Source organism: Toxorhynchites rutilus, chromosome 2 (assembly GCF_029784135.1).
Source record: "Toxorhynchites rutilus septentrionalis strain SRP chromosome 2, ASM2978413v1, whole genome shotgun sequence".
Taxonomy (NCBI): Eukaryota; Metazoa; Arthropoda; class Insecta; order Diptera; family Culicidae; genus Toxorhynchites; species Toxorhynchites rutilus.
In genome coordinates this window covers 309,417,703-309,445,570 of record NC_073745.1, presented here as the reverse complement: position 1 = coordinate 309,445,570, position 27,868 = coordinate 309,417,703, and the positions used below count along the sequence as shown (strand labels likewise).

The following is a 27,868-nucleotide window of genomic DNA, read 5'->3' as shown; positions in this document are numbered from 1 at the left end:
CAATCTGCTTTTTTCCTTTTCGCACAGGTTTCGAGTTGGCCATCCAGTTTCTACCTATCGCGTTTGGCAGTGCTGCGGCTTTTCAGTGAAGTCCACTTCTTACAGCGATCTCGTGCCGTGCAAATGCAACAACCGTGAGAGGTGACTGCGTGTGGCTTTCTACGTGTCTTTTAATCCTTCGGATTCCTGTTCACCACAGCGTGAAATCTAAAGGCGAAAAGTGACGGTCTTCATACTGTGCGAGAAGATTCAATTGCCTCGACGAAGCGATTGTTCGAATCACGGAGTTTCTACGTTAAGTGCTTGTGTGAGGTTTTTGACCCTCTGAAGGAAGCAGGAACTGTTCCCAAGAGATGAGTGCTGCACCAGCTGCCACCGCCGCTACTGCGCCGGTCCTCAGGAAGGGTATCGTTAAACAGGTAAGTGTTTCCGGCTGCGGAGAGAAACCTAATGGAAAAGATAGTATGTGTCCAGTTTGACTCTATTAAAAAATTGTTCAAAATCGATGAAGGCAATATTCGCCCTTGTTTGTCTTGTTCTTCTTCTGCCTCCATTCACTCTCTATGCTGCAGCCTGCCAGTCAGGCAACAGAGCTGCGGTGTTGGTGCCAACTTGGCATGTAGATCTCTTCTATACCTATCTCATGCGATACGCGATTTTCGTTTTTGTGTTCAAAATGTGTCTTATCATGGACGGACAATGTTTGTCTTCTGCATCGAATAATATCAATGAATGTTTAATTTTCGACGGCCTTTGGACCGCTGATTGCGTAAGGACACATACAGGGCAATTGATGCTACCCTGAGTGAAAGGAATTTCCAAGGTGAAAGTCTGCAGCCACTAATGTGCGCGATGTGGTGAAAGAAGACAGCACAAAACACAAAAAAAAACAAAATAGATTTTCATATTTGCACGTCAGCAACAGCAACTCGAGCAGCCAGCCGCGCATAGCACATCGGTTCTTTGTTTTCCCACCGGTTGACCAGATTGGTTCGAATGGATGGATCTTTCTTTGTCGTGGCAGTGACAATATCTGATGCTATTGAGACAGTATTAACAGCTGTTCGAAATTCTTAAGGAGAGAAAATGGGTTTTAATACACATTCTGATAAATAGTTATAGGTTTGACAGTTTAGGAAGTACCTGTTACCAGTGTTGAAAAAAATCATCTTCGCTAAGCTCAAATGCATAGATTTTCGGGCTAGGTTACATCGAAAACCTATATATTCCAAACGAAAATCATAATGATAGATCCAAACAATCATTGAATATGAGCAAATGAACTTTTGTTCTTCAATATGTTTTTAAGTTTTTTTCCACCCAGTGTCATTTTCGTCTTGATTATTGAAGACGTCGGAATTGAATTTCATTTTAGCTAAAGAATATTAGCTGTTCCCGATGTCGCAAATCACTTAACGGTAGCTACAACCACTCGTTGCATCCGTTCTGCATATGCCGTTGTTACCGTCTAGCCAAATAAAATCCTGCGCGATTTCTTGCCATGTTCGTTTCTTCGATCTCTTGTGTTTTTGTTCTCTAAATGGTCCAGCTTGATTAATTTTTTTAATTTTTGAACTAGCTGACCCGGCAAACTTCGTCCAGCTCATAATTAATTTTTCGTCATCACATCCACGTTTTCTTACTAAGCGCACGCTCATGGATCCAATATCAGAACTGTGCATTGATTGATCTTCTGATCTACACTTTAAAATTATTTTTTTTACTATAAAATTTCAGTATCTCTACCAAAATTTGACATTATAATATCAGAATATTTCCAGACACTCGTGCATTTTCAATTCTCGTGCAAGATTTTTCTCCTTTACATGGAATAAATGTTTGATACAGAAAATATGATAGAAAGAAGACAGCCCTTAATCGAACAATTCCTTTCTTAAGTTTTGCTCTTATCAACACATTCGGCGATCCATTTTTATTTATATAGATAGAAGACGATATAGGAGTGCGTTTTCTCATATTAAATTCCATTTCCACTTTTGAACGAAGATCAATTTCATTACCGCAAACATCAACTGTACTAACAACGCTTTCGAATTTTTCGAATTTTCCCATTTCCATTCAGAGTATTCCGAAAATGTTCAATTGTCATGTTTGGTTGAAATATGTGCATTATTTTTACGGAACCCCTCTCCTTTCCAGAGGAGGAAGGTGTGTTATACCATCATAGAAACATTCCTCATACCTAAAGAACCCTAAAACCCTCTAGTTTGGCTCAATCCAGCTTGATTAGTTTTCGGATTATTTAGAAATTTGAGTTTCATTTGTGTGGGAGACCCCCCCCCCCTAAAAAGGTTGGAGCAGTGTTGAACCGCCTTAGAAATGTTTCTTGCCCCCTAAAACATCCACATGCCAAATTTGGTTCCGTTTGCTTGATTAGTTTTCGAGTTATGCAGAAATTTGTCTTTCATTTGTATGGCAGCTCCCCCTTAAAGAGGGGGTGGAGTGTCTAACCACCGTTAAAACACCTTTTGCACCCTAAAACTTCCATATGCCAAATCTGGTTTTATTTGCTTGAATAATTCTAGAGTTATGAAAAATTTGGATACCGTGCACTGTGCATTTGGGTGCCAATCGACCCTAAAATTTCAAAAAGTTACCCTATACAAAATGTTCACCACCTTTTTCTGTTCTTTTTCAATGGCATAAAAAATGTTCGAAAACCCCCAAACTTTGACCGCTTTGCGCCACTATCCCTTGAGTCCGATTGAGCTGATATTTTGCATAGGGTGTTCTTTCGAGGTGGTGAACATTTTTCATGGTGTAACTTTTTGAAATTCGAGATGACCATTTTCATTGGCACCCTACTGTGCATTCTTCGAATTCGATTGCTGATTGTTATTGTGCTTTCGTTTTCTATAACCGGATCTTATTGTCCATACAGTTCGATTTCGATCTTGATCTTGCATTACAAAAGATGTCGAGGAGACTATAACTCAATTAAAGAAATGTGTTGCAGCTGGGTATCAATTAACTTGGTTAGCACGGACCAAAGTGGAATAAATAATGAGAGATATCTATGCCGAAACTCTGTTTCCGATAAAGTCATACGACGATATCTTGGCGGCTGTTGAGTGCCTGGTTTGACTACAGATCAATGCTATTGTAAGAATCGGTACTAGTGGGAACTAATTAAATATCTATACTTTATCCCATGAGTAACGTTAGTTCAGAAATTCTCCCACCGGTGTACTCATGATGCAACTTTATTCAAAATCAAACTATCAATTGACCAATCATTTCTAAATATTTTATAGTCATTCCGACTAAAAAATCTTTTTTGAGATAGTGTTCCGAACAGTATCGAAAACATATATATTGAACATTGTCTTAAACCGTCTGTTACGTTCTCGCAGTCTTCGGATAATTTTCAAGTCGTGCTCATTTTTATCCTAGCATATATGCTGCACCAGGTCCCTAGAATATGGGATTGTAGATTATCGTACAAAATAATTGAAGGCACACGTAACATGTCGGGGGTCTGGGTTCGATTCCCGTTTTGGTGGGGGAATTTTTCGTCAAAAAAATTTCCTCCGATTTGCACTGTGGTCAAGCGTATTCTAGAGTTTGTCACTCAGAATGAATTCAAGGCGTGTTATTTAGCTAATAATTTAGCTAAGTACAAATCAAAATGATGCAAGTAATACTACTTTGAGACGGCGAAGTTCCTCTAGGAACGTTAAGGCCGTTTAGGAAGAATAGAGCCACATCCGTCGCCGTTTGCACTTTCCGGGGGTTATCCCTAGTCCTTATAATTCTCTGAATTATACTTGGATTTATAAACCCTAGGTCCTAGAAGGGCAAGAACTTACGCACAACGGACACGCAATGGTTCAATATAGCGCCTTAGTCCTTACCCTGAATGGGGTACCAAGCGATAGGTTAACCAGGAGTTTTCCCTATCTAATCAGCCCTTGCCAGCACATCGTCTCAAATAGGTGTGGAACTATTTCGGCTAATAGGCTTTCAATAGGGTTGCTATGGAAATCACCCGTGAAGATAGCCTTCCTTCGATCGCTTTACTAACATTCAGGTGATTAATTATTTTTCTCTTGATCAGTTTTGTTTTAAGCATGAAGTTTTGGTTTCTATCAATCCATACTGCCAGGAGCTTCACATTTTTCATCAGCCCATCGGATTTCTGTGTATTCTACGGAACCGTTAGGATTTCACAAAAAAATCACTGTTTCAATCCACGTGTTCAGCCTTTAATGCCTTTAATGAGTTTGCGCCACTGATGCGTGCGCGCAAAACATAAAATCGCTTTAAAAAATAGCGTAATCTCGAGCAAATCGCGTAAATAGAAATCGCATAATTTCGAGAGAACCACATAAAAAAATTATAGGAGGTTGTGTCCAAGATACGACCGCATTGTTGACGTAGAACTACGCTGTTATTTTATATAAGTCGCTTGTTTATACCTTCGGATATTATTCTATAATGTTGTGAAATTTTAGAAACAACTGCTTAGTAGAATAATCTCTGAAATGATTTTTTCATTGTAGAATCAGTTGACGATAATTGATTGATGATTCATTCTTGCCTTCGCAAAACAATCGTATGTCGCAATTTATTTCATGTCAATGCATTGAAAATTTAGCTCGAAGGCTATTCCGGTGGGCTTTTTCGAAATTGACATAGACTCGGCTACAGTCGATTATACACATGTTGCACCAGCACCATTATTCCATATCTCATAACTACATCAATATATCTTTGGCACCGCATGTAAACAACAACAATGACAACACTTGCAAGTATCAAATATCATGCAACATGTTATTTAGTATTGCCTCAAAGGAATCGCGCCTCTAGATATCGTTCGTACAAACTAAGCGTAAACCAAGCGCCAAACAAGCATTCACCATAGCATGCATACAGAGCCATACATTTTTTTTTTTTTATCTCATTTATTTATTTGTTAGGCTCATTAGCATTTTAGCTGTAACGGAGCCGGGTTTCAATCGTGTACATGTACATATGTTTATATTTCTATAAATTGTAAATTACACAGAAGTTAGTAGTAGCCATTTAGGCGTTAAGTTTTCTGTTCCATTACATTAAGGTAAATTACACAGTAGTAGCCATTTAGGCGTAAGGGTATTCCTTCTGTTCATCCATTGTTCAGCAGACCGGACAGCGGAGACAGTTGATATTGATCATTGTTGAGTTATTTATAGAACAGCAGCCCGATGTGTCTTGCAGAGCAGAGCAGTTGTATGGATGAATCGATCTTATTTCGACCGTGGATCGATCTCCATCGCTGATGATTGTTGCGTGGACGTAGTTATTCTATAACAACACAAAGATGGTCAATTGAGGGCCCTGAGTTTAAACTCACGATCGATCGCTTGGTAAGCGAACGCGTAACCAAGTGGCTACGAAGACCCCCTGCCATACATTGGTGGCTTGAAACTACTAGCAATATAAACATTTCACATCATTTTGCGCTATTCTCAAAAGAAACGCTTTTGTTAATATTACTGGCCTCGAAAAGAGTTGCATTACTTTCTCATGCTCGAGAGAAGTGCAGCTGTCACCCTTAGTGGAGGAAGTTTTGCTACTGGCAAGCAAAGCCTAATCACATACAAAATTCCAGAACATTTACTTTCTTGATGACTAAATAAGAGAAATAAACTCTTTTTGTTAATAACAACCTCGAAAACAGTACCAATGCTTCATTATGATCAATATTAGCGCAAATGCAATCCTAGTTGAAGGCAGTTTTGCGACTGGCACGCGAATCCAAATAACTTATAACATTCCGGTAAGATATTCAAGATGCTTAGTATACCCAAATAATTTTTTGGTGCACAACCTTAACGTCTGGTTCGCCATAACGTCAGTTTAATGCATTGATGATGAAGACGGAAAATAAACAATGTTAACTGCTTGGAAAAAGACTGAATTATGCCACATAGCTTGTACTCTGCTGTAACACCCATCAATGCGAATTCGCTGATGAGTTTGTCAAGAGCGACCGCCTTCACCACCAGCGGGGGGAGCTTGATTTTGGTTGCTGTCTGGGCGTTTACATTTTCGACCGACGCGCCGAAATCGCCTACTTCGGTGTTGTTCGGTGCGGTGTCACATTTGCGAAGGCTCGGTTCAGTGCGAGCCGCAACTGAACCGAGCCTGCAACAACACCGCGTGCATCATTAGATGACGCTTACCTCGAAATTTTATTGCCCCTGGCAATGCGTACGTTTTTTGCAGGGCTCGAGCCTGCCTTCCTCTTCTTCTTGCTCATCGCACACTACGCGAAGCGTCCAATTTATGACGCGGAAAGAAGAACACACGATACGAATAACGCGAAAAACGAACAGGAAAAACCACACGACGATATTCAAGTTGGATTACCACAGGTGGGGTCCAATCTTAGATCGAAGCGCAGCGAAAGCAAAGTGAACTGGATTACTCAACAGTCCGATGCCGAATGAAAGTTTGCCTCAGCGAGATCCACTGTTTATACTCTAGGCAAGTATTCCCCTTCATTCTTCTTCTTTTCCTTTGTTCACGGAGACTTTAAATCCTACGATTTCCCCTCCGTTGGTCGTCGATAAGTTGCTCGTTATTGATATCTCTGTTCGGGAAAGCACTCAAATGGACAAAATGGGAAAATAGAAAAAACTAAAAAAAAAAAAAATAGAAACACTAAAAGTTTTCATGAATTTTAACCATTTACTAACCAGGGTATTCTATTTTATGGCATATTAAACAAATCTTACGGAATTTCCGATTCGTTTAGTATGTAAATTGCCAAAATCCGTTGGCGGCAAAAATAGTTATTAACGTTAACTTTATTTCATAAAAACGTGACCTGTTTTCTGATTTGACACCCTTAATGAAAGACGTAGTTCTACGTCAAAAAGACTGCCCATCACCGGTACGCGCTCGTCACAATCAAGGTGCCTAGAAGTATATCCTAAGGTGAGGCCGCTTCGTGTATGAAAACAGTACGGAAGAAAGCTGAAGGAGAATTATTTGCTTGAAGCGTGAAAGAGACAGACTGATCACGAGCCAGCTTGGGCACAAGCGTATTGTGTTTTGTTTACAAACAACACAGAAACACAGAAGGTGCTATCATAGAAAGATTCTTGGAGTAGTTATACCGATGTAGTTATACCATTGTCCACAAATATACCAAGAAATGAAAAGACTTACATTTTCACGTCCTGGGTCTCTGATCTTCCAGCCGTGTGTTGTATTTGTGTAAATGTCGATTGTTCGTGCATGTGGTTTTTATGAATAATTCCTAAACTCGTCAGAAGATCAACCTGAATGGTTTTTTTCTTTGCAATCCCTATCTTTGAACGTAATTGAAGGGCTAGCTTCATGAACAAGTAATATAAAGATTCTGAAAAGTTTTGTCGAACCCTCACTAAATACAGGTCGGTCTCGATTATATACTGACTTGATTATATTGGGTTGGGGAATTCGTTCGTAGCGTAGCTTTTATTTAAATAAAAAACAATAAATATATAAGTAAGTTAATCAACTCTATATTCGACGTAGTTCAAGACTGGATTTGAAACTGATCTCCTTCAAAAGAGATCTGAGACGTCCTTCATTGAATTCATAAGGGGGTTCCATCGACGTCAAAGTCGACATTTTTGAACTTTGCAAACCAATTCCGTGCTGTAGCCCTTCTCCATACAGGTCGCAAATGTCTCGGGCTGCTTCGGCCTCGACCTTTTTGACCTCGATGGAAAACAAAAAAGAGTTGTTGATTTTTACCTCCCGCGTATTCCATTTATAAGCCTCAAAACTATTAAAAAATTAAATAACCTAAAAATACAATTAACATAGCTTTGTAGAGCAGAAAAAGTTTTATCCAATGGATACTTATTCTTTGTCAAACAGCAAACAATTCGTTGTCAAATACGCCCAGAGATACGCGGTTTTTTGCGCGGTTTTTTTACGAGGTTTTTTAACGCGGATTTTCCAATTAACGCGGTTTTTTACGCGGCACCCGCGTAAAAAAAGACCAGTGCAATATCACATCTCCCCCTCAGCTCACATTTTTCTCTTATGTTCCCTCTGAGCATATTACGGTAACAAGTGCTTGTAACGGAGCTTAGCGCTTATGAAGGAAATGAGGGTCGCACCTTATCACGATTCTTACGTGGATTTTAGATGTTGGGTAACGGTAGCTCAACGGGCGGTATAACGGGACGGGGTTTTTACGGGCAGCTATTCGTGAATGAATTTCCCTGTCTACTTAGCTCTGGACGGTCCAATAGTGGTACTGCACGTGTGTCGGTACTAGAGTGTACAAATCACAAGGGAATCTTCTAGCAACACCAGATGATCTCGTTTGTGAGGAAAACCGAACTATAGTTACCAGTAACCAACGAAATTGCAGGGAAAAGTTACGGGTTTTCGGAAGCGAGCAACACTCAACCTTTTTACTTCCGTTCAACGTAGTTTTTGATATCTATCATTAGGGGTGACAAGTTTTTTTTACGCGGATTTTCCAATTAACGCGATTTTTTCTACGCGGATTTTCCCATTAACGCGGTTTTTTACGAGGTATGTATCCCCGCGTAAAAAAAAACCTTCGTGGAAAAGAAATATAAAAACGCTATGGACTTATTCCCCTACCCAATATATGATTTGGTTATATACAATTTTGGAATCGATTATATAGAGCTTGATTTTTTAAAAATTTAAAATATGACTTATTTCAAGCCAGTTCAATGACTTATGTAGAGCCAGTTTGTCGTAGAGGTTATCAAAGTTCTCAATACACATTGCCTCAATGAAAATTTTTTTTTTTTTGGCAGACTTATCTCACTTCTTAACTAGGCGAACCTAGCCAGAATTTTCACCTGCCCCCGGGCTTCTGAATGCCAAAGGGGGACTAGGCTCTGCGGAATGCACGTATCTGCATGCTCGTGCTGTTTCAGTCCTGACCGAGAAATTGTCGGACAATCGCGCAGGTGCTAAGGATGACCGACTTTTGGATGCCGGCCAATTTCTTCTCCATGTTCAACACCTTTAGCGCTTCCAGAAGTGTCTTCGGGACAATTCCAGTTCCAGAGAGAACGACTGGAACAATTCTTGGGACCTCCCTTAGCCCCCACAGTTCCTTGAGCTCCACGGCCAATGGTCGGTACTTGCAGATTTTGCGACCGTGGGTCTCCTCCAGATTCTGGTTCAGTGGAATAGCGACATCGATGATGGTGACTTTGCGGTCGCTCTTGTCGTAAACCATTATATCTGGACGGTTGTGGTGGATCGAGAGGTCGGTCAGAACAGTGCGATCCCAGTACAGCTTGAAACGGTCATTTTCCAGGACAGGTGCAGGCAGGTACCGGTAGTTTGGTACGTTGTCTTCCAGTAGAGCACATTGGAGCGCCAGTTGTCGATGAACAATACGGGCCACGTTGTTGTGGCGCTCGGTGTAGGCTGCGTTGGCCAAAACGGGACAGCCTCCCATAATGTGCTCTATGTTTTCACCTGGTTGATGGCACATCCGGCAAATGTCATCAACGTCTTGATGCCAGACGTACCGCCTGCAGTTTCTCGTCGGCATTATCCTGTCCTGGATGGCTATCATGTCGGCTTCTACTACTAAAGAGAGTTCACCACGCGTTAGCCACAGATTAGATGCGGCCTTGTCGACGTGTGGCCGGTCCAGTTGATGGGGGTGGGCACCATCCACTGCCTTCTGCTTCCAAGCTGCAATCTTCTCCTCCACTGTCTGCAGATTGCAGTTGAGTTGGTACTCCGCTTGCGCCAAGTGCAGAGCGCTGTATCCTCTGTCGGCGGCGCAGACAGCCCGGTATAGCGCGTTTTGGTTGGCGCGTTCTGCGAAGTACTCGCGCAGTTGTCGTACCTGGGCAACACACAGTGCAGATATGTCGACTATTCCAAGTCACCCTTCTTTGCGTGGCAGTGAAACTCTCTCCAGTGCCGATTGAGGATGGTGCATTCCGGCCTTTTTGAATGCTTTCCTCATCCTCCTCTCAAGGTCCTCTAGGTCAGTTTTGCTCCATTTGACTACACCAAAACTGAAGGTCAGCAGGGGAACCGCGAATGGTGTTGATCGCGCGTACCTTGTTCCCCGCGTTGAGGAAAGTCCTCAGGACACAGTTCACTCGACTCAAGAACTTGTCTCGCAAGCTCCGTCTTGATGTCGGAGTGGCGAATCCCGGTGAGCTGTCGGAATCCAAGATATTTATAGGATTCGCCACGAACCATGTCTCTTATGAACTCGCCGTCATAGACCTCGTAACCTCCGGATTCGGTAAGCTGCCCTTTCAGCAGATGGACACAGCGGCACTTGTCGAGGCCGAACTCCATGCAGATGTCCCTGCTTATGTCTTCGACAACCCGGATAGCTACACCTAGACGCTGACGTGAATCAGCGTAGACCTTGAGATCATCCATGTAGAAGGTATGGGTCACTTCTTCGTGGGCGCCGTCGCCATACCTTATTTTATAGCCATGACCGTTTCTATTGAGCGTCCTACTGAGGGGGTTCAGTGCCAGACAAAACCAAAGCGGGCTGAAAGAGTCGCCTTGGAATATCCCCCTCTTTATCTGCAGCGTTCTAGACTGCAACACATTTTCCCCATCACTGAGGTGCAGAGACGTGCTCCACTGCCTCATCCCATGCTGCAGGAACCTAACGACGACGGGATTTTTCTCTATTATAGTGATTTTCAGCACATTTCGGCTGGTTCGTCACTTTTACTTCCATTTTTGGAAGAATGTCGGGAGTGAGAATTGAACTCGTGATCTCTGCGTGAGAGGTATGGATGTTACCACTACGCCAGATCGCCTCCCGACAATCAATGAAAAATTGACGCAGAAAAGAAAATCTTGTATTTTTTTTATATTTTTTATTTTTATATTATAACTTATCAAACACCCTGTATATAATCGAGTCCGTCCTGTGCTTCGTAATTTTACATTCCATACTCTCGGATAGAAGCCCAATCAACACCTGAAATAACTCTCAATGAATGCTCCGATGCTCCTGCACATTTTGTCCTAATATCGAAATATCCAATTGGTTGAACAAAGTTGCACTACTAAATGGCTGAATTATATAAATATCCATGTTGTGTTCGCTACCACCAGACGGCTAAATTCGGTATTTGAATTACAGATCTATTTCGTAATGTTTGTTACGGTAGGCAATCAAACGCGGCACGTGTTGCGTATTTTTATTAATCATGTCTCTAATGATTGGATCCAATTATTTTCGTAAAAGTTGGCTAGACGATCAATAGTGTAGGATTAACCCACCCGGCGTAGTGTTATTGCCCAAAAAGTTGGTCATCATTTGCAGTTAACAGGTACAGGTCTACAACCAAGGGATATTAAACAGATTTTTGATCGGCATAGTGCAATCGTGTCATCTGATTGTACCATATTGATCAAACTATTATATTTATAATCAGAAAGATGAAGTTACTGAAAACGATTGCAATTACTGAGCTCTTAACGGATTACGGAATGTTTTTATGGAATGTAGTGATTGTGGCCATATGTCGGACAAAAAAAACCCTTAGCACCGTAGCACCAAATGAATCGAAGATTTAGAGACGATTGCAAAATTGAACGCATCAGTTGGCGTTACAGATAGGATTGGGCGATCTTTTTTTTTTTGTCGAATCGATTCTCCAAATGGCGTAGGGATCGATCCACTAATTAAATCGATATTTGCCGAATCAATCTTTGAAAAGTTAAAAGATTTTTTTTCGATTTTTCTGCCCTATTCTATACACCCATACCTCGCATTACGGCCTAGATACGTTCCACGAAATTCGGCCGCAAAGGGAAAAGCCGTATAAGTAATTAATTATTTTAATACAAATTCAATCAGATCGGTTCCAAATTTGTTTAATATGTAACATGGTTTATAATTCAAAATGCATTTTATCTTTTTATTTTTATTTCATTTTAATCAAAAATTAAATTCATTTAAATCAAAAATACATACATAGCATAAACAAAAAACATACAATACATACAACATACATAAAAACCAACAATAATCTATAAACAAAAATGAAACAACTTCATGTTACATGGAATATGTGTATGTATACATACCTAATTTGTATGTTGCTTAAGTTATTGTCTGGCAAATATTTTTTCACTTCTGTACAAAAGTGAATTTTGAACAAATCCCCGATTTTTTTTGCCATTATAACGAAATATTTTAGGCCGCAAATCGAATATGTGCCTGAGTTGAAGAGGGCCGTTATAGCGAAATGCCGTATAAAGAGCGGCAGTATAGCGAGGTATGGGTGTATAAATGTCGTCTTTTCATTAAACTTCTTGAATGGCGTTAACGTTCCCTGTGGAACTTTTGCCGTCTCAACGTATGCATTAACTAGCGTCATTTATTAATACTTAGTTGAGATTTCTTAAGCCAAATAACACGCCTTGAATGTATTCCGAGGGACAAGTTCTTGAATACGCGTGACCACAGTGCAAGTCGAAGGAAATTTCTCTGACGAAAGATCCTCCGGCCAGAACGGGAATCGAACCCGAACACCCGGCATGATAATGTGAGACGCTAACCACTTGGCCACGGGTGCACGAAACAGGGAATACAAATTTCATATTTCTATTCAAACATCAAAATCATTTTGTTTTGTTTCTCTGCATGTAGGTTAAAATGTATTCATCTTGTGCCATCAGATAGTCGTTTCAATAGATAAATTAATTAGAAATGCATTATTAGAAATTCAACAACCGCCCAAAACCAAACCAAACATTTCGCCTGTAATTCGCGACATAGAAGGTACGCTGTCGCTATCTAGCGGATATTATGAATGTATGAGGAAAAAGTAAACAAACCGTGTGTTTTTCAACTGTACTTTGAGTGCTATTTTTTTCTCGAATTCTTTTGTAGTTTATAGTAAAAACGAATACGTAGTGATAGAGTGAAGCTTAGTAAAGCAATTTTCGCTTCAGGAACCGTTTATTTATTTCGTTGACACATAATACAGAATCGAAAAAGAGCACCTTCATTGGAATTAGCATGCTCAGAGGCAGTTGTAAATTTTCAAACATTGAATGAAAATTATCTTGAAATGTTGATTGCATGGTCAGGTTACATAGTCCGGATCCGTATATAATAATGACTAGAAAGAACTCCCAAATCTTTTTATCAGAACCATTGAAAAATCGACATCAAAAGTTGGACGAATTGCTTTTACAATAAGGAAATTGCTTTTGTTAGTAATACTTAAAAATATGATCAGAACGCTGAACTTAACTGTCGCTCGATTTGTATAGTCGTTCCAGATTATAAATTGAAATATTGGCCCAGAATAGTGTAAACCTTTCATCGAAAACAGGTGAAACCTGATATCTCGAATAGCTTTAATGGCTTAGGATGGAGATTGAAACATTGTCGAGGGTAAACACATGTAAGTTTACCCTCGACGACCAAATGACTTCCTCAGGCAGTGAAATTAAAAATATCTCCCAGGCCCACAAATACATTGCATTTTGCGTTTTCTCCCAACAATGGCTCCTGAAAAAACGCGAAAAATATCATTACTAGACACTGTGTTTGCTCACGATTTTTTACCACTTGTACAAAATTCGTTATACTTTTACTTAGAATATTCATTTGATACGGATAATTTGATTTTCATTGATAATTTTGTTCCTGAAGCTGTGTTTATTTTTTCCGACGCAGAGAAAGCGTCATTTTATACAGCAATAAAAAGATGTTTCTAATGTTGCAAGTGTATATATTTCAACCTAATTAGCTCTGTAGAACATTATTCTTCCATTCAACACTTACCATTATCAAAATCAATTCATTACATTTGTGGAACTACTTGTTAAAATCCACCACTTTTTGCTTTGCGTTTTGTTCAAACTCAGCTTCGATGTCCCGAATTGATGTCAACATCAGGTTCAGTGATCCTATTCCGGTTGACGGCGGAAAGGTGTCGACATCTGGACACAACATTAGTTTGTATGAGGTCAACTATTCTCTATCAGATTAGTCGGCTTTAAAGCAGTTTTAAATTGCTAACATTTGTATGAAAAAAAATTCTTGGCGTTATTTAGCTACTAGAAATACGTTGTTCTGACATTAATTTAAACTATTTTGTATGAATTTTCAGATATTCTAACCAAAAATTACCATTAAAATATAAAATTGTCTTTAGACACAATTTTTGCATCATATTTTTTCACTACTTACAATCAAAAGTGATTTTCATTTACATAAAGTACTAATTTGATTTGGGAAAAAAAATTTCATAATTTTTATTTTAAAAGTGTGTTCTTTTCTTCTGCAAACCTTTATTGTCATGCCTGCTCCCCCATTTCGTAATATAAAGCTTAATGCCGTCAACGCGGATGCGCAACTGGTTACAGTATATCTACTCAGTAGCTGCCGCTAGTTCGTCTCTGTCAGCATTTGTACAGAAGTAAATCGTACGAAAAGCGATCCAAATGTTGACATCATGTTTCAAAAAAATGTTAGTTGGCTTTTGGTGAGATGAAAAATTGATGTATACTGAAAAACAAATCTACAAAAAGTTTTTCTAAGATCGAAAAAAGAAACGAAAACAAAAAAATCGATTTTCTCGATTTTCTTGAGTACAAAAGATCAAACCAAAAAATCGTAAATCGGAATAGAAAAGCTCGATCTTCGAAGAATCGATCCGAGATCGCCCTATCCTAGTTACAGTTCACCGGAAAAGCATGATTTTCTCGATTTGTGTAATAGTTTGAAACATATTTTCCCATTGAGTCGTCTGATTTGTTTCCATTTCTGATCATGAGTTTTCATTGATATTTCCATTGATTCCCTTCGCCATTCGTCGATTGGTTGGACATATAGCAGACAACACGGGTTTCGTTACTAAATGTGATCCACACGGATGCAAGAGAAACCGAAATAGAGGCGACAACCATCACTGAACCGGCGAAACTCGATTCTATCGCTTCTCTCTTTTTGATTGTTCCTTCGTCATCGTTCACTCATTCTACAGCCGAGTTCGTTTGACGTCCGTGTTGGTTTCCCTGTCTACGGGGACGCCATCCGTGTGTTTGTGCTGTCAGATCGATAGCAGCAGTAACCATGTGGTTGCGAAGTCGGTCATTTTGTAGCCGACCAGCGAAACGAAAGCATCGTACAGCAAGAAACGTGGTTCAACTGAAGTGTATTTCTCTCTATTCCCAAGGTTCTCTCCGGTGATTCGGTGATTATCCGCGGTCAACCTAAAGGAGGTCCTCCACCGGAGAAGCAGATCAATTTCGCTGGTGTCATCGCTCCGAAACTCGCCCGGCGACCAACCGGCAATACCTCGTGAGTAGCAAACACACATAACCTCTGATTGATTTCGAGCCCTAATCACTACACTATTTTCAGGGATGTCCCGCCTAGCAAGGATGAACCATACGCCTGGGAAGCCCGCGAATATTTGCGCCAGCGACTGGTCGGACAGGAGGTATACTTCCATGCCGAACGTCCCCCGAACGCGAATCGCGACTATGGATTTATTTGCCTCGGCAAGGATCCGACTACCTCGGAAAACATTGTGGAATCAATTGTGTCCGAAGGTTTGGTGAGTGTACGCCGTGAAGGTGTCCGCCAAACCCCGGAGCTAACCCGCCTGATCGAGCTGGAGGACGCTGCGAAGGCAGCTCGCAAAGGCAAATGGAGCGATTCGCCGCTGTCCGAACACGTGCGCAACATCACATGGAATGTCGACTCAAAGCCGTTCTTCGATCAGCACAGTAGCAAACCGATCAAAGCCATCATCGAACATGTTCGTGACGGCTCAACGGTGCGTGCATTCCTCCTGCCTGGCTTCCAGCACATCACCCTAGTGATGACCGGTATCCGCTGCCCTGGCTTCAAGCTGGACGCTGATGGTAAACCCGATACCACGGCGGAGGTGCCACTAGCCGAAGAGGCACGCTATTTTGTCGAATCCCGCCTGCTTCAACGTGACGTCGAGATCCGGCTCGAATGTGTGCACAATTCCAATTTCCTCGGTACGATCATCTTCCCCAAGGGTAACATTGCGGAAGCGCTACTCCGCGAAGGTTTCGCCAAATGTGTCGAATGGAGTATGCCTTACGTGAAGGAAGGCGTCGAACGGTATCTCGATGCCGAGAAACACGCCAAGACTAACCGGCTTCGTTTGTGGAAGGACTATCAAGCGCCGACCGCAACGTACAACACCAAGGATAAGGATTTCTCCGGAACGGTCTGTGAAGTGTTCAACGGTGATGCCATTGCCGTTAAGATCAGCAACACCGTTACGAAGAAGGTATTCTTTTCGAGCATTAAACCACCCCAGCGTGAGACTGTTCGCAACCCTGACGAAGAAGGCAATCCTCCACCACCACGCCCGAAGGGATCCCGTCCCCTGTACGACATTCCATGGATGTTCGAGGCCCGTGAATTTCTGCGTAAGAAACTCATCGGCAAGAAAGTACACTGTACACTGGATTACGTAACTCCTGCCCGTGACAACTTCCCCGAGAAATGCTGCTATACTGTGACGCTTGGCGGAACGTAAGTATTGCATTCTATCATTAAAAAACATAATCAATGTTGTTCCACTAAACATAAAAAAGGATTATTGTCTTTTCTGGCTAGTCGTATGATTGTGAGGTAGTAAACGAACCAATCGCTCTAGACTCTAAGGGTGAAATCCGCCTTCAGTATGGATTACCCTTACAAATGATGCGATATAGTGTTTCTTATAGAACGATAGAGCAAAACAGCCGATTTTGACGCGATCATTTCCGTTTTCTTTAACTTTGTACATAAGGTGGCAGTTGCCTAAAATCACAATTTTCATTATCAGATTACCAAATTTTTATTGCGATTGATTCTTTATAAGGGCATATACAAAATCATTAACCTTTCCTGCGGAAAATCATAACGCAAAGTTGTTGGAAAATTAATGAGCTTTCTAGCAAAAATAACATTTTAATTACACCGTTAAAACATTTTTACTCAAAAATTTAATGGTGCTGCATCAAACTCACCAAAATGAAGATATAAATTTTGAAAATTTTTAAATTTATGAAGCTTCAATACATTGCAAAATTATTACCATTTAAGAAAAGAAGTATAATAAATAGAACTACATGGGATTTTACATGAAAAACTATATACAGTGTGGACTCGATTATATACAGTCTCCGATTTCATTTCACTGTATATCGAGTAAAAATTATTTTTTTTAAATTTGTTATGCATATACTTTTTGTTTATTGAAAGTAAACGAAGAATTTAATTTTTGATTCATCCCCTTTAAGTAAGAAACCACCTTTCTCACATGAAGAAAATATTTTTTTCCAGAATCTCTCAGGAGTTGACAGATGATCATATTTGATGGATAAATCCTTTTACGCATATGTTCAAATTTCAACAATGACAGAGTTATAGAACTTTCTTTTGTTTCGGACTCTGTTGCCTCAAACTGGCTCTGAATTAAAAAGTACTCTACGGAAGACGATTCTGTTGCTTTCATTTGAAAAATGAGTGGAGCAACTAAAATTAGTGGATTCAAATAACATTTGGAAGTGAAAAGTTAGTAGTTTTGAATGTGTTATTTTGAATTTTATCCGAAAAATTCATAATAAACTTCATTTATTCTATCAATTTAATTAAAGTTTTCTAACTGCTCAACATTTTTTTCTTTGACGCGTAACTTCTATGTTCCTTAATTTCGCTGTAACATCGATATATACAATTTCTGGTGATTCAAGCATAATCTTCAATAATTATGATTTCTACTTCACGGTACAATTAATAGCCACTTAAATTTCTCCTTAACGTTGAAAGGTTACATTTTTCCTGAAATAAGTCATATTTGAAATGTAAAATAATTTTTTTTGAAACTATATAATCGAGTCCAAAATTGTATATAATCATCGAGTCTGTATATAATCGAATCCGACCTATATTGAAGTTTCATAAATTTTTAAAATTTCATATCTTTATTTTGATGAGTCCGTTAAACGCTGTTAAATTAAAAGGGTTTTCTAAAAAAGATATTTGCTTAAAATATCGGAGGCGACATGTTTTGAGTTATCAACATTTTCAATATTAAATGTAATTTCTTATTAAGATTTTTTAACGATGTATTTTAAAATTTTATTTTTCTAAATATTACATCATATTTTGACAAGACATCTGGATTTCGAGTTTTCCAAAAAAGGGTAATGATTTTGTATAGGCATTTATAAAAATTTGTCGTAAATAAAATTGGTCATTTGATTATGAAAATTTGGATTATAGGTAACTGCCACCATATGTACAAAGTTTCAAAAAAAACTGGAGAGGATCGGGGCAGCGGCCGGTTGTTTTGGCGTGGTTTCGCTCTATATCAATATAATTGTGCATAATTATAAGCATTTTTCTCCGTTTCTCCCAAACAGCAACGTTGCTGAGGCTCTACTTTCGAAGGGTCTCGCGAAACTGTTCAACCGACAGGATGACGAGCAACGGTCGATGAAATACGACGAGCTCCGGGCAGCGGAAGCGCAGGCTCGGAAGGGACTCAAGGGTATGTTCGCCAAGGATGACATTCCAACGCATCGTATCAATGATTTGACGCTTGACCACTCCCGCATCAAGCACCAGTATCTACCCTCGTGGCAGCGTGCTCTGCGTACCGAAGCCATTGTGGAGTTTGTGGCCAGTGGATCCCGCTTCCGTATCTACTGTCCCAAGGATAGCTGTTTGGTGACATTCCTGCTGGCAGGCATCTCGTGTCCCCGTTCGTCTCGCCCTGCATTGAACGGTATTCCGGCGCAGGAGGGTGAGCCCTACGGAGATGAGGCACTCCAGTTCAGCAAGGACCGTATCCTGCAGCGGGACGTGAGTGTCAAGATCGAATCCACCGATAAGGCTGCCACCAGCGTCATCGGATGGTTGTGGACTGAAAACAATGCCAACCTGTCGGTTGCCCTCGTGGAGGAAGGTCTTGCCACGGTGCATTTTACTGCTGAGAAAACGGAACACTACCGTGCCTTGAGCGAAGCTGAGGCTCGTGCCAAGGCCAAGAGGAAGAACATCTGGAAGGATTACGTCGAAAAGGTTGATGAAGAGAATAAGGAGAATGAGGAAGAAAAGGAAGATCCCACTGTCCCTGCTGATCGCAAGGTTCGGTACGAGAATGTCGTTATCACCGAGGTTACTCCCGAGCTGCATTTCTATGCACAGCACGCCGATCAGGGTGCCAAGCTGGAGGAATTGATGTCCAAGTTGCGTCAGGAGTTCCGTGCAATGCCACCCGTAACTGGGTCCTACAACCCAAGGCGTGGGGATCTTTGTGCCTCGAAGTGAGTTGCTTTAGTTGCTCCTTGCACTGCCTGCGAACTTCAATTTTCGCTTTTTGTTTCGTTAACAGATTCAGCGAGGATAACGAATGGTATCGCGCGAAGGTTGAGAAGATCGAAAAGGGTGGTAACGTGTCCATTTTGTACGTTGACTACGGCAACCGAGAGGTGAGTTGGTGAATATCAAAAGTAAACCTAATGATATGCAAGTACCTTAGATCCATTTCTGTTTCACCGAAAGAAATGCTTGAGTCATATACTTGCAATATTAATTTGAACACAATCAAGATCGGTTGCTCAAACCCAGCCTCCGCTCCGCACACCATTCAAACCGATCTCTAAGGCCATCTTGACCATTGTGGGGCCGACGGGGAACTGCCAACCAAGGTGTTCCTTTTCACGGAAGTACTATTTTCCTCACGTTTTGTGAGGAATTCATGGTGTTATGTGAAAATCACCGAAGTGTGTACTCCGTCTACACGAGGACAAGATTTTAGCAATCGGGGTGTGCATTTGAAGCCCTGCTGGTAGCCGGTGAATTTTGAACAACTGCATTACGGATGGATGAGATAGAATTAAGTTTTTCAAGATGGTTGTAACAAATCATATTTATCGGACAACATTTTGCAGACTGTTCCTACAACCCGCCTAGCAATGCTTCCGCCTGCCTTCCTCTCGGACAAACCGTACGCGCACGAGTACTCGCTGGCCTTGGTGGTACTGCCTACCGACGAGGACGATAAGGCGGACGCCATCAAGGCTTTCGCCCAGGATACGCTCAACAAGACCCTGCAGCTTAATGTCGAGTATCGGTAAGTGTTTTTCGCAAATTCAATTGTATCATTACCTGAATCTCACCACGTTGAGATTATATTTCCGTCAGTTTTTCTGATGCTTCTCTTTTTATTGAAACAAAAGCCTTACATTTTACGTCTGTTTGTGCCTGATGTTTCCCAAAATATTTTCAGAAATGGATTCAGCCAACCGAGTTCCATATTGATTCGAAGCTGAATTTTATCTTGTAAATATCACATTCTCTTAACAAAGTGTTGTGGATTCGTTGTTTGTGGAGCCCTGATTCCTTGAAACAAAGCGATTGATTTAGATTGATTTAGATTCATTCTTTCCAATTTTATACTCAAGTTTTTTTTTGTTTTTTTTGTCAAAATTGAAATTTTCATGTTTTTTTTGGTTCACATTTTGAAGAACTTTTCTTTTTGCAATGAATTTTAATTTAGAATAAAGATATTTATATTGTGTCCCACTTTGGGCTCAATCGGTTCCGCACTTTTCGAGTTTTTGACGCGTACACAAACGAACAGAACATTTATATATATATATATATATATATATAGAGATTGTTATATATTTTCAATAATTATGTTTAAAAAATTCTTTTAAAGTTTTTTTTTATTCGAATTATTTTTTCATGGTTTTTCATAGATTCAACAAACGGTTACACTGGGTAAGCATGTAGAAAGTTTCCCAAATCTAATAACCATAATAATAACTATTCTATATGGAATCAAATTAAATAATTAATTAAAAATTAAAAAATTATGCTCAACCATAAGGTTGTGAAAAATAGAGGCGAATGAACTGAAAATTTTAAAACCTCTCAAAAACAAAGAAGTGAAGTGGTGAAAAAAGTACTTGCCGAAATTTCATGCCAATTCGACTGTGCCAATAGGTCGTATGAATAAAAAAAAGTATTTACTTATTCTGCCCGTTTCCAAGTAAACTTTCCTAGTATTTACTTGAATCCGTATGAATAAATGTTTACTTTACTAATTTCATTTTCGAATTCGAACATAGTTTTTACTTTGTCAAACATCTGTCAACTGATTGTTTAGGTTTCGTTTCAAAACATTTTTTGGACAAAGCGTGAATTCGCGATGAAAAAGGAATAGTGTCGACGTCTGGTGGCGACTTTCAATTAGGGACAATAGTTTGGGTCCCTATCTCGTTAGTGTAATACCTATGATATTAGAAGACACGAAGCCAGTTTTCAAATGTTAAAATTTGAATGAAAATGTTCACATCATGTTATTTAATCACTTAAAACACTTTTTTCCGACTTTTATTTAACCCTTTGTCTACATTTCCAACATTATTACTGAAACTTTTCATTATAATATAAAGTTGTCTTCAAAAACAGATATCGTACAAGATTTTTTCACCACCTGCAAACAAAAGTGTTTTTCATTTAAACAGAATGCCAAATTGGTACGGAAAGGTTATTTTTCATTCATAATTTAAATTTTAAAAACGTGTTCATTCCGCCTGAAAATCAATCAAATTTTTTACGCTCCCCTAAACTAGTAAACGAAGCTCAATGCCATCAATGCGGATCGTTAACTTGTTTAACTTCAAGCGCAAGATAGCAGCATTAAACATAAATAGGATATGAAATCAAAACGAATGAAAGTGTTTTCAGATCCAAAGTATGCTCATGAGCATTCTTGATAATTACGAAGTAAATACTTGATGAATGCTGTTTTATTCATACGAAATCAACTAAACATCCATTTTCGAAAAGTAAATACTTTGTTGTTTCTTTTATTCATACCAAACGTAGTAAAAACTTAATCTCACTGCTCGACTGCTCGAATGAAGTAAAGTAAAGGTGAATTTTGTTTTTATTCATATGGCCTAATGGCTCAGATTGCAGTGAAATTTGGAGGGTGTAAAAACATTGGCCATCGAAGCATCTTTGCATACTTGATATTTCCAAAAAAATAGAGTACTTCTGGAAAATGGCCAGAAGTTTTTAATTTTTCACAATAAATTTAAACTCAAATACCAAATACCAAAGACCTACAAAAATACCAACAATTATTTTTCCAAATTACGCTGAAAAAATTGAGAATAGCACATACAATAACCCGTGCACCCGTGGCCGAGTGGTTAGCGTCATAACTAACATGCCGGGTGTTCGGGTTCGATTCCCGTTCTGGTCGGGGGAATTTTTCGTCAAAGAAATTTCCTCCGACCTGCACTGTGATCACGCGTATTCTAGAGCTTGCCACTCAGAATGCATTCAAGGCGTGTTATTTGGCATAGAAATCTTAACTAAGTACTAATAAAAATGACGCAAGTAATACTACGTTGAGACGGCGAAGTTCCTCTAGGAACGTTAGTGCCATTGAAGAAGAAGACATACAATAACCAACAAGTCATTACTACATCGGAAGAAGGGCATTTTTACTGGGAAAACAACTTTTTCATGTGTTCTTTAAAAAAATACCACTACAGTTCAATGAAATTTAAAAAATATCGTTCAATATTTTTGAATGAAAACTTTGTAGGCTTTATAGTTTTAAAGACATTTTTTTTTTAATTTTAGAAAATCATCAAATATGTTACTTTTCATATACCGCACAAAAAAACATCATAAAAACAGGTTTTCTTGTACAGTGAAACCTGTTTTTGTGCGATTTTTTTTGTGCGGTGTATGAAAAGAAGCATATTTGACGAAGTTATCGTCCATTTTGTTTTTTTCGATGTTTTATATGCATTTCAGTGTAAATCTGTAAATCTGTAAATCGCTTCAATATTTTTTTCTTATTTCTATTAATTTACATTTTTCATACTGGATTATCATAGAGCAAATCCAGGTCGAACTGGCCGAAAAAAAATTTTAAACCTTGTAAAAAGTGATAGCTCATAAAAATTATTTATTTCATTATAATAAAGGTTGAACATGAAATAAACCGGGCATAACGCTGCCATTAGGCATTTTTTGAGTAAATTTCAATCAAAATTTCTTTGAATTAAGCTAAAAGAGTATAGTAGGCATTGGTAGTTATAATAAGTTTCTTTTAGCGAATACGTTTTTGAAACTGGGTTAGTTCCAAACTGACTCTGTAATAAAAAAAAAAGTTTTCGGGTTCGTGAATGAGACGGTTTGCTGGTGTGCGTTATATAGTCCGATTTGTTTATATTTGCGAAGACAAATGTACAGTGTCGACGTCTGGTGGTGATATTAGTGCTTGAGAGCAGGGATGCCAGGTGATTTTTTGAAATGTCTTCACATGGTACGAAAAAATGTCTTCAAATGTCTTCACAATCATATCCGAGAAAACTGAAATTCATAATCTATTTTTGAACAAAATTTGATAGCTTATACAATGTTTATTCTAATAGGTATTGTTATATAGCGCATTCCTTGAAATTACCTTGAAATTTATTTCAATAAATGTGAAATTTATTTCAATAAATGTGAACAAAGAATATTTTGCGTAACTGCAAACCAAATTTTATGAATTTAGAAATGATAATTGGCTTGATAAACCGTTGATTGACTCAATAGCCCCAGTTCTTCCACAAAAATGGAACTATGATAACTGAATTTGTTTATTTCTGCATTGAAGTTTTGGGTGTAACCAAAAACATATCCATAAAACTATTTATTGAAACCGGAAAACCTTCGATTTGTAAAGTGGTCGTTTGGTTAATCTATCGTATAGTAAAGGCTCAGAATAATAAAAATGCAATGTAACAATCATTCGAATTCTCGAGCGCAAATGAATTAATGTCTCCTAGAGCCAATATGTACTCAGACCGCTTTAAATTCTCCAGAATTTGAATTAAAATTCGCTTTTTTGTTGAATTAATTCTATATGCTTGTGGTTTTTAGGCTTGGAAAAATTTTAGAAAAGCAACTGAATGACCCCGAGACTAAAGTTTCCGTTGATTGCTGAGAACAAAAGTAAACAATTGATACTAGTAAAAAATCAAGCAAATGACACTGAGCCAAAGCCCTACTTCTTTTGATTATATTTTCGGCCAATAGTTAGAATTTCTTGGAAATGATATCTCTCAAAACTTCACGTGCGCTATCATATTGAAATGTCTTCACATATTTCTTAATGTCTTCCCAAAATCAAATGTATTCACAGTAAGTCAAATATCTTCAAAATGAAGACAAGCAATCTGACGTTGTGGACTGAAAAGCGGAACATTCGTAACGTACGGGAACGTGCATAAGGTGAAGAAAAAAATTGGTTCCGAAATTTTACTGGGGAATTTCAAGCGAAAATGGAATATGGCAGGGGGAACAGTGCTCATGTAAGCCTGTGGTAAAAAAGAAGACTGAAACAATAGCCTTAAATGAGCAAGCCTCATGTGAAAGAATTTCCTAACCAAATGGCTCAATCAATTCCTTGGCCGGTTTTTCATTATAACTCAACAAAACCAGTCTGTGTTGTTTTTTGGCACTCTAGTCGTTTTCCACCCGAAGCTCGATACAAATTGATCATTTCTTGTCTATAGCGTTCAGTATCAACGGTTTCGACAGATTTGAATAGCTCATAGTAGATCAAACTCTTCTGATCTCACCAAACACAGGGCATTATCTTCCGTCCATAGGATTTTGGGCGTGCAACCAATGTTGATGGTTTCCCTGGACATACCTTACTTCTTTGACTCTTAAGATTCTTGAATTAAATCCACTTTTAATTGTCAGTTACAATCCAATGTAGTAATGACATCCTTTTGTACCTTGTACTTTTTGTATATTTTTTTGAGTGCTCCCGCAATTACGCCGGGGCTCGGATTCGATTCCCGTTCTGGCCAAGAGATTTTTCGTCGAAGAAATTTCTTCCGACTTGCACTGCGGTCACGGGTTTCTAGAGCTTGCCACTCAGAATACATTCAAGGCGTGTTATTTGTCATAAGAAATCTTAACTAAGTATTAATGAGTGACCTAAGTTAATAACTATGTTGAGAAGAAGTTCATCTGCGAAAGTTAGTGCCGTTCAAGAAGAACTTATTTTTTTAATAAACTTACATTTGTAATGATTTCGTTTTTATGGCCTTCTTTTTATTTTCTGTTCATTCAGTTTCAAACATATTAAATAGTTTTAATTACCTTTTTTTAATTATTTATAAATTTATTTAAACGAATTGTGAAACCAATTATCCAGAAAATTTTAGGATTTCTTATGACAAATTTATTTTAAAAAATAGTGAAACCAATTATCCATAAATATTCCATTCTTGTTTTATTGTATTTCTCAACATGCATTCGACTGCTACACCCGATATAAATAAACTGTTCAAATTATAATAATTAATGACCGAATCTATCACTGAGGGCAATAATGCCAAAGGACTGATGTGTACTCATATTCAGCTTCTTCTAGATTATTGCCAACAGTAAATCCAGGTAATGCCCTTGTGGCATTTCCGAGTCGACCTTCCTAAGCGTGATCATGTCCCGTGCTCGGCCTGGTGATCACTGCCTCAAATAGACTCAACACAAATATGTTTCTTATCGTGTTATTCATGAACCACCTAATGTAGAGAAGGCGACTAATCGTTTTTTTTTGTTTTCACTGAATAGCATCAGCGGAGCTGAGTTCGTAACCCTTGTTGACCCTGCCGCCAAATCCGACATCGGAAAGGATCTGATCAACGACGGTTTCCTGATTGCCGAGAAGAACAAGAAGGATCGCAGACTGCAGAAATTGGTAAGTTGAATTTTTTGATGGCCCCCTCAGCTGTAACCATCATATATAGGTTATACGGTGTCCCGAAATTCAGTACGAGACCGTATGATTAATTGATGGAAAAGTAATCTCAAGCGAGACTCTAAGAGAGTTGGTACAGCCAGCTACGCTCAGCTTCTCTCTTACCAGAGCTTTGATACAAATATTAAAAAAAGAATATTATTGGGACACAACTGCGCACCATCATATATAGGTTATACGATATCCCCCAGTCCAGTATGATACCGTATGATTGAATGATGGAAAATTAAATTCTGTCAAAACTATAAAAAAGTCGATCCAGCTTCGCTCAGCGGCTTTTATTAGATACAATAGATACACAAATTTGAGCTATGCATGTTGCCGTCCCAATCAAACAAACATTTTGAGTTTTGGTTGATTTGTTTTATATCTGATCATAGTAACTTATTCATCTACATTCAAATCTCTTCCGTTGCAGCTGAATGACTACAAGGAAGCTGAGCAATCAGCCCGCAAGAATCGCAACGGCATCTGGCAGTACGGTGACAGCACCGAGGACCAGGCCGGCGAGTTCGGTCTCGGCCGTTAAAGCCGCGCAGCCGGCTAAGCGTGAATCAAATCCCTGCCCAACACAAAAAAAACAACAACACATAAACATATTATATACAAATACGTTTATAATTATGTTATTATTTTTGAAGCAAATATGCGCACTTTTGCTGAGACACTCACACGGTGTGCTGACGTCTTAATCAGCTGTTCGAGATATTATTCCAATTTACATATATTTTTTATCGTAACAACAAACTTCCAACAAACACACACACATCCTTTAGAGCTAGCAGGAAGCGAGTGAGAACAGTAACAGCGAAGAATCAGATGGAGCTAAGCGACAAAGCGGTCACGTTTGTCTCACTTTATCGCTATGTTGCGATATCAACCGTGGAATACGAGCAACACAAAATGATCCCAGGGAATATCCAATAGTGCAACGGAACATAACAATCAACAAACACACACACACATACAGTAGCGCGATTATGTGAAAAGAAATTGTCGCATTCACCCATGACTAGGATTTTCAAAAACGATTGAGACCAGATAAAAAAGACTGTTACTTTTGATTTGTCGAGCAATAATATTGTCGAATATGTGGCTTACCATATTTGAATACGTAGATCCCGCAGAGAAAGAGAGCTGCCGTATTTTTGTTTCTTTATGTTCAAATTGGCCGATGGTAAATGGGCGATGGAGAGGCTTACGTGGAAAAATCTCCTCCCGCTTTTCTCAAATTTTCGGTAATGAAACAATGGAATGCGCCCAAACTTTTACTGTTTTCGAGCAGCAATCGTAAAATCGATTCTCGGTTCCAATAAAGTGATCAAAAACTATACGTTTTGTTTCTGTTCCAATCTAATGGATTCATATTATAGGACAGCTGGGGGATTACCGGCTTTTGAATAAATCGGAAAGTAAAATAGATGGGTTTGAAAATAGGACAGACAAAAAATTATATATATATTTATGAAAACGGATGATGTCTAAAACAAGATCAAAATAAGAATTGGAAAAAATTGAATCGTCAAGTTATTATATGCTCTACGATATAACACTTGTGTGTGAATGGGAACTTTTTTCAATATCCGAACGAATTCCCCCGTGCTCTGATTGGTGGAATAATTGTCATCATCGAGGTTGGTTAGTCTGATTACTGGAAGCCTTTTCATATTATCTCTAAAAACACTTCCAGTGATCGAGCTGATTCCAACATTTTCGAAAACGAAACATGAAAATTAACTATCCTCTCAGTCGCTTCGAAGCGAAGGGTACTTGAGCCTGGGTAGACTGTACAATTCGTAGTTGCTCTCCGTGATTGATCTACCAGCGAAATTGCACAAAGAACACCGAATGACGCTTGGGAGTGGCAAATCATTCTCATTTTGATAGTTCCGGTGATTCGAGCTTTAAATAGTGATTAGGGATTGGATGGGGGTTTCGGCACTCCAACACACAAGTCAGTTAATACGAGATTTTGCTCTGTGTGATAGTGATTGTATCGAATCCTCGATTCGATTAAT

General features: G+C 39.1%; 1 protein-coding gene across 1 annotated transcript; it reads left to right on the top strand.

The window, feature by feature from the left end:
* Window positions 1–15: 15 nt before the first annotated feature.
* Window positions 16–27,400, top strand: LOC129768025 (staphylococcal nuclease domain-containing protein 1). Its single transcript, XM_055769386.1, has 8 exons — window positions 16–419; window positions 15,195–15,319; window positions 15,383–16,537; window positions 18,415–19,320; window positions 19,389–19,485; window positions 19,948–20,129; window positions 25,664–25,790; window positions 26,269–27,400. The coding sequence occupies exons 1-8, from the start codon at window positions 354–356 to the stop codon at window positions 26,377–26,379; spliced, it is 2,769 nt and encodes a 922-aa protein (XP_055625361.1). The 5' UTR covers window positions 16–353; the 3' UTR covers window positions 26,380–27,400.
* Window positions 27,401–27,868: the final 468 nt, after the last annotated feature.

Excerpts from the sequence above, each read along its gene's own strand:
- LOC129768025 (XM_055769386.1), top strand. The coding sequence starts at position 354 with ATGAGTGCTGCACCAGCTGCCACCGCCGCTACTGCGCCGGTCCTCAGG. Across the intron at positions 15,320-15,382 it reads CGACCAACCGGCAATACCTC|GGATGTCCCGCCTAGCAAGG; the intron begins GTGAGTAGCAAA and ends CACTATTTTCAG. Across the intron at positions 19,321-19,388 it reads GGGGATCTTTGTGCCTCGAA|ATTCAGCGAGGATAACGAAT; the intron begins GTGAGTTGCTTT and ends TTTCGTTAACAG.